The sequence below is a fragment of the Harpia harpyja genome, chromosome Z (assembly GCF_026419915.1).
Source record: "Harpia harpyja isolate bHarHar1 chromosome Z, bHarHar1 primary haplotype, whole genome shotgun sequence".
In the NCBI taxonomy this organism is placed as follows: domain Eukaryota; kingdom Metazoa; phylum Chordata; class Aves; order Accipitriformes; family Accipitridae; genus Harpia; species Harpia harpyja.
The window spans coordinates 45,026,906-45,034,969 of record NC_068969.1 but is presented as its reverse complement, the minus strand read 5'-3'; the positions used below and the strand labels follow the sequence as shown (position 1 = coordinate 45,034,969).

Below are 8,064 nucleotides of genomic sequence, written 5' to 3'. Positions count from 1 at the left end.
TCAGTGCCCTTTACTCACACGTAGGCTGTTAACGACTTTATCTTCTAAATCTATTATCTCACAGCTTAGACAACTGGTGCAAACACCTTCAGTACAGCACAATCCGTAATAAAGCAACACAAAAAGCCCAAAACAACCCTCCAAAAGCAACAAAGCAAGAAATCTGACACAAGAGGACCTAAACACTAGCTATTCAAAACATACCTTTTGGCTATACTTACATCTACTGTCATGAGCAAACAAACCTCAAAAGAAAACGGGCTGGTTGGGTATTAACCACCCCTCGTTTAGGCATCTGGAAGAAAAAGCCTTGTTCAGGGAATCCCTTAAGGAGGAAGAAAGACAAGCTAATGCCAAAGTTCTTTATTTCCTCTCACTTTCTATTAGCCTGGAGTAGAGAGTTGTATATTGTGCCCATTATCAAGGTGCAGCAATGAAGTTGCCTGTCAATGAACAGCAACAAACAAGAACTAAGATGAGTATCTTCTCATACTGCTCATGAATCTCCATTCATCTGGAATTAACGTGTGAAAATACGAGTAACTTGGCCTTTAAGTCACTGTACTTTATTTCTTCCTGTTTGATGTAAAAATGGTGGTAGGAGCAAAAAATAGCTTTCAGAAATCTGATTGTCAGACTATTTCAGTGTTCTTTGTTATATACTCTGAGACTTCTTCCCCCAGTTACACACCATACTACTTAGATTCATTGGTATGCATGCAGTGCCAAGAAGCCGTATCTATTCTCCGTGCCAAAAGTAAACACTGAAATCAGTGACATTGTTGATTATTTGGAAGGAAAAAAAACCAAAATAAAAAAGAACAAAGATAATGAAATGAAGTTAAAATAGCCCAAACTAAACCAATTCATTTTTAAATTGTGAATTTATTTTGACAAATTTGAAATAAGCATTATCAATCATGTGAATAACAATTTAAAATGATAGAGATTTTATTAGTTGTGTATTTTTTTTACTACTTTTATATTCTTTTTATGTCTAAGAAATAGACTTGATTCTTGGTCCCTCACTAGTATGCAAATTTCTACCAGAATCAACTAACACACATAACAGGACAAAAAAAAAAAATTAAAATTCTAAAGCATGGTAGCATTCTTTTTTCTTTCTGCAAGTAAAACTATTCTTCACAATTGCTCAGAAAACAAGAGAAAGTCCATTAGAATCTTCAGACTCTTAACAAAGGCTCTTGGCTAATGTTACTGGTCTAAAAAGGAGATGAGCCATATAATTTTACAGGAAGCAACCCACTGAATCCTTCAGCAAACACAGCTTGGCAAACTATCTTCAATTCAAAATAATGAGGTGGCAGGAGTGTGATGGAGAAATAAGTCTTCAAAAACATCACATAAGGGAATCCAGCTGTGCTTGTATAGTTTCCAGCTATTTAAAGGAACAAAAAAGAGAGAAAAAACTCCACTCATATAAAATGTTGTTTAGAAACATGCAAACAGAAAAAACCCACATTCCAATATCTTCAACTATGCATACTAAATCTATTCACATAGCAATAAAAAAACCCTGTACTCATGAATATTTGTTTTTACATGAAGCTATTAGAATTCATTGCTGCAGTCTAAATATTCAAATTTTAAAGAAACAGTTGTCTAAATACTGCCTTTTTTACATGCACAGATGTTTTTCTGTGAATTTCCAATGCATAATAACAAGAAAAAAAATAATAGAGTTCATTTTGACTGGATTACGAGCCTGGCATTTCAACTGAAGATGTAACACAAAGATGCTCTTTCCAGAGAGCTCCTCATTGTTAATCATCAGCTACTCCTCTCGATCTAACTGCCAGGTATGCTTACAATGACCCAAGCCCTGCCTATGCCAAATCTGAATGCACAGACTCTTCTTGAAAATGCTTTATGTGATCTAACAAATGCAACAGCCTTAATTAAAGTTGGATCCATTTTCGTTCCAGTTTCATTAGATTTAATTCATATAGGCAACACTTCCTGCTGAGCAGCATAAGGTGTTTACAAAGAAGCTATAGTATTGTAAAATCTACAGACCTTGTTATAGAACTCAAACAGCTCCTGATGACTAAATTCTACAAACATTTTCTTGAGGTTCTGTGAAGGAAAAAGGGAAAAAAAAGGAAGGAATAAGCATACTTCTTTTTCTTTTCTTTTTGGTATTAATTCCACTAATTCAGTATATGAGATTAAGCTACGTGAAAGATAACGGTTGCAACAGTTAGTTTTCCCTCCATTCACTACAATGTCCCTCATACATACATAAGTCCACAGGCACATTTATTCTCCTGCTGCAAAGAATAATAATAAAATATTCTATGAAAATGTTTTTGTTACCTTATTTTTAAGTCAGACAAAAATGAAAGATATCATTCATCTTTCTCAGCAGTCCATCTAAGATCTGGTAAATACCATTACACAATGACAAAGTCAGTACTGTATTTGATTGAACTTGCACAGCTATTAATGTACTGCACCAGCACAGAGCTAATACTTCCATTCATTAAATTAATAGCTATGATCTTAGCATGCTGACACTGCTATAAGCATCTATGCACAGATTCAGCCCAAGTTAAAAATTAACACAACAGCTTCAAAGCAGTGCTTAAACACTAAAAAAGCAAAGTAACACAACTGATGGAAACTACTGTGGATAAAACAGATGGTGGTAATAATTCTCTGCATGTACGTGCTGATGTCTGTAGAGATGGGGGTTAAATTAAAATTTCTGTCCTGCCTAATTCGCTTGCATGAAACAGGTACTTTAACGCCTGCTACTTTCAATCACAGTGCAGATCTGTCCAGATGATTTCTAGTCTTATTCCTTCCACTTCGGTTTGTCACTTTACTTCTTTTAAAATAAATTCCTAACTATTACTGCACATTCTCTGTGTTGTTGCTAGACTTTCCAAGGCTTGGAGATATTCTTGTGGATAACAGCTGCACTTCCATAAGCACTAACAAGGCTCTGTGAAAACTGAATCTGTGGACACCTCTACTCACAAAATATTATCAGCTGAAATAACGTACACATGATAATTTTGTTTAACTGGTACCAACTTCATGTACCACTTAAGTTAGTAGAAAAACACTTATTTATCAATTCAGCTTAAATGAGCAGGGATACTTTTGCATACAGACAAGGCTGTGGGCCAGATTCTGTGTACTCTCATACCGATGCAAGTCTCGATTTAAGTCAGATAATGCTGCTGAATTTGGCGCACCAACTGCACAAGAGCAGCAGAAGCCCTGGGAACTCAGGATAGGTACTGCCTGGTGCCTGCTCATCAAAAGGAGCTGTAAGACACAGGAAAGGGATAAAATGACTGGGGCCAGCCTGTCTGGTGCAATTCCTCCTCCCCACTCTGCAGAAAGAAGGATCCTTTCCAACAATTTCAGGAAGGCTACAAAAGCCTAGAAAAGGACCAGTGATTTGCATGAGAGACCAATCTTCCCCCTCTGGGAAGGAACAATGCAATTCTGGGAATCATATGGTGAATACAAAATAAAACTTCCAGGACAGCAGTTCTCTTTGCCATGACTCCAGCTGATCCTCCCTCCAAAGAGCATAATGCCATGTCAGGGAAGTAAAAGCATTTTTAAAGGCTTTCTAACAGCTAAGAAACAAAGAGAAAGCAAACAAGTGGTTTCTTCAGAAAAGAAAGGGGGTAGAGGAAAGAAAGACACTAATAGCAAATGGATCTACCATTTCAGCCTGGATGTTTGTTTGGCATATGCCATTCCAGAAGGATTTTGGTGTTCGAATGGAAGGAAGTGAACTGAAAAGAGGAGGTTCAGAATAAAAGGAAGATATCATATATCTTAAAGTTTATCAGTCACAATGAATAGTCAGGGTCATCTCTTGCATGGTTTCTGGCAGAAAAGCCTGCTGGATTTCGATATGACAGTTTTGCAATGCCTCCAGAGAGCGACAGTGGGTGCGTAGCACCTCCAAGCACCAGATCTCATTTCTCTGAGCATTATGTCTCATTCAAGATGGGCATCTTCTAGTACTACTTCCGATCAGCAAGCAACATCAACTTTTCACACGCACACAAAAAAAGAAATTTAAACACTTGTCTTTCATATTTTCCTCTAACTATATTAATTACTCTAAGTTATAAGATATGCAAATGAAAAAAGTGTGGTCCTTTTAATTCAGGTTCTTTTTATACTAAAAAAAAATCACTGTGCTTTATGAACAGGCTGAGATCTCTCTTCCCATTATTATTTAATAATCACAGTCTGATAACTAAGACAAAATTTATGTTGCATTGTGGCAGGCAAATGTCTGCAGAGATCTAAAAGAAAGCATGCTGTGCCAGGCTGTGTTTCTGATCTGGGTGTGCAGGTGGGAGTGTCAATGGGAGAGAGGGTGTAACAACCTTTTATGACACATGTTATTTATCTGCACTTAACCCTCTGCTAACACAGAACTGTTTCTGTGTGTAAAAACCTGGTACATCTACTACACCACTTCAGCAGAGAGCAGTGTCACAAAAAAATGTGCAGAAGTGTGGCACCAGTTAAAAATGTTATTTTTACAATATTACATTTCTCACTAGTATGAGTCCCTTGAGAAAGGTGCCAAATGATCACTGTCATGTGATCAGGAGTTCCTGTAAAGACCACAAAAACATCATATCATAACTAGGTCCCTACCAGAAAAAGCTACGTCTGAGCAGGCTGGTGGCCCCCCATTTTTAGCTGAGTTATCCATTATTCACTTATTTGCTTTATTCTGTGTGAACACAAACAACTGTAATTAAAACAATGTGTCACAGGACTAGCTTACCATCTAGTTCTGTAATTACTCAGTAAAATAGTATTAAAAATTACTGTATAGATAGACTATTGATAGAGACTCCAGAGTAGGCAAACTCCTAATCTACTTTATGGAATTTTGCTCAGATAAGTATACAAAATTACAAACTGCAATAATTTTTTAGCCATAACTAAAACATAGGGTAAAAAAAATCACTTTCAGCTTACTGACTTAATTAAATGTCACTGTGTGCAGATAGAGTCTCAGCCTATTTATGAAAAGTGCAGCTAAGCTGCCTTCTTTTATCTGCACATACAGGTTTTTAGATGTTGTCTCCAACCTAGTATGTTTTTCCCAGAAGGTAAATAAGAAAACAGTAATTTGCTGGATGTCTAACTTCTTTCTTCCTTCTATGAAGCGTATCATTCTCTTTTCCTCTTTCCTGATAAATCTCCTCCCATTCCTTGCTTTCGCTCTACTCTTTCCCTCATTTGTGGCATCTCATTTTCTCCTTGCTGTTATCATCTTCATGTGAAACAAAACTAAACAGAGTAACCAGAAAACTAAACTGAATTTATTCACATTGCCACACTCAGCCACTCTAATACTTTTTCTAATTACATCCTAAACTTTGTTGTTGTGGCAGTAGAAGTCCTAGCTCATACTTTTAAGAGTTTTAGCCTTGAGGGCGACAGCTTCATAGCATCAGAGAAACATAACTGAAGATGTTATTCTTATGAAGACAAAGAAATCTCTAAAATACCAAACATTCATTCTTTGGGCAGCTTTGAAAACTTGGAGACAGGCTTTTTGTCTGATTCAGTACCCATGAAGAGTGGCAGGGACAGCACTGGAGTGATATGCTCAATGAGCATAGCTAAAGAGGTGATGTGCAGCATCTTCAGCTAAATGAAGTTGCTGTTAAGTTCAGTGTGCTCAACTCCTGTTAAACATGACAAAGCATTGCATTTACTACTGGAAAAGTCTGCATGAATTGCAGGTGTCGCCCAAGACAAATCTTTACATCACTCTGAATCCATCGTAAGGAATATGGTACTAAGTTTTCTGAAACGTACAGTTTAACATACTTGGCCACATATCACCACTGAAGGTATTTTTAAGTGTTAAAATTAAATTTTAGTGCCATTTTGCCTTTATAGATCTAGATGGAATCTGATTTCATTCTACCTCTTCTCTCACTCCAGGGTTGTATCAATTTACAATTTACAGCCTCCTGAGAACTGTGAAATTCTAATAAATTTAACTGATTAGGGTTGTTTTCTCCCCTTACCTATCTTCTCATTTATTGTCTGGTATAATTTTGAAAAATGTAACAGCTTCTGCAGTCTCTAAAACAGCTGTTCAAAAACAAATTTCCTTGGGGGGGTTGGGGGGAGAGAAAGGAAAGGAAAATGAAAATAAAAACTTCCTGCTTCCAGTCAACATTAATATGCTATCCTATCCAAAACAGCCATTCTGAATGTATGGTTAATTTTACAAAATAGCCACAATCATTTCATATACACTTAGCTTACAACCACCAGAAAACAATTAGGCAAATTTTTAGCTGAACATGATCATCAGCATAAAATGATGAAGATTCAACTACACAAGATGTAAATAGAGTCTCCAATTTCCCATTGCCTCAGCTAACGATTTATTTTAAACATTAATACCTTCTTGCTGCAAAATGTTTCTGTGGAAACCACACAAAAAAATGTCTTCTTAAAATACTTTGGAAAGCAGAGGCAAATTCCTGGTTATAATCAAAGGAATTGTTTTTGGTTTGCTTTTTGTGGGGTTTGGGTTTTTTTAATCCAGTGCTCTAAATACTTCTTATTTTAATGTACTACTGCAAAAGGCTTTTTTACTAATGACAGAGTTTTGCAACCTTATTTATTGCCCAGCTGTATTCCACACATTTAACTCCCCCACCCCATGCATAAGCATAGAGCAAGGCACTAGGAGTTATAAATAAAAGGCAAACTTCTAGTTTTAAAGCTAACTTGAATATGAAAAATTGATATTGCTGTAATAGTTCTCAACTGCAAAGCTGTAACTACTTTTATGACATTGCAAAATAAATGCCAAGTATTCTGAAGCAAGCAGATGGAGGGGCAGGCTGGTTTGTATATCTAAATGTCTACTGATAATGATAATGTTCTATGACTGAGCACATGTAAAAAATTACAGTATATTCAGTGAAGTTTGTTGACAGTAACTAGCTGAAGCAACACATATCCCAGTGTCCATATTTTAATATAGCCTTTAATACTATCTTGAGCCACATCTCAATTAGGTTTAAGAGCAGAATATTTTCACATTTGCTTTCCACTCTCCAATTTATTCCTATTAGATATCCTTACAATCTCAGACGTAATGGAAGGATATGGATAATTAAACTAATCAGTTTACGGCCAAATTCAGATGCATTCCTAAACAGACCCCAGTTGATTCTTAGTAGCCTACATTTCCCACTGGACCTATCAGTTTCTGTGCTACATCAGTTCAGACTTCCTTTAAATTTCCTTGGACCCTAGAGAACTATGCATTCACTTAGACACTTACAGATGGGAAGAGGGTCATAAGTTGTATCTCACAGAATTTATCAGCAAGTTTAAGCTGCTTGGTCAGAAAGATTAACTGTAGCACGGTAAGAAAAGCAGATGTGTTAAAACAGACCAGCATTACTTAAAAGCACACCTGTTCCTTAACTCTCTGTATATAAGAGACAGCAGTTAAGACTTTTTTATATTCTTACAGCAGTAGATGGATGTAATTCAGCTCAGAGATTCAGCAGAACACAGGGAGTTAAATACTGACTTATATATTCCTAATTACACTTCTTTCACATCATCAGAAAATGTGACCTTCAAACTTCATTCTTCTTCCAAGCTTATTTCCATTTGCAATACCAAATAATTATTTTTTTAGAGAAAAAATTTTGTGCCTTATGACTGAATTACATGCATCTTCAAGTCTCAGTGTGCAACTGTTACAAAAGACAACATCTTTCATAATAACCCCCTCTTTCCCTGATCGATACGTTAACATTTAGTTTGCACATACACTGCATTCTACCTTTCAAATTTGCATTTCTTTTTCATATAAGCTTAAGAATTTCAAATTCCCTGTGGTATTTAGGGACATCAAAATCAGCAACATACTGAGGATGTCTTTCCCTCCCTCTGCAATGTATTCATAAGCTCCCTATCCAAAGCTCTGTGTTGATTCCTGAGATCCAATCAGCATGTTACTGGAAATTGATGGTTTGGAGATACATACAGATAATCTTATTC

At 36.3% G+C, this 8,064-nt stretch overlaps 1 protein-coding gene across 3 annotated transcripts in view; it reads right to left on the bottom strand.

The window, feature by feature from the left end:
• Nucleotides 1-865: 865 nt before the first annotated feature.
• Nucleotides 866-8,064, bottom strand: part of COMMD10 (COMM domain containing 10) — a 115,145-nt gene continuing 107,946 nt past the window's right edge. For 2 of the 3 annotated variants that reach the window (XM_052777062.1, XM_052777064.1), the window contains 2 exons: nt 2,038-2,097; nt 866-1,399 (listed from right to left, as the gene is read on the bottom strand). In XM_052777062.1, coding sequence (XP_052633022.1) covers nt 2,076-2,097 — 22 coding nt within the window. In that variant the 3' untranslated portion in view covers nt 866-1,399; nt 2,038-2,075. Of the gene's footprint in view, nt 1,400-2,037; nt 2,098-8,064 lie in introns of those variants that run through there. The other variant, XM_052777066.1, reaches the window with a different exon arrangement.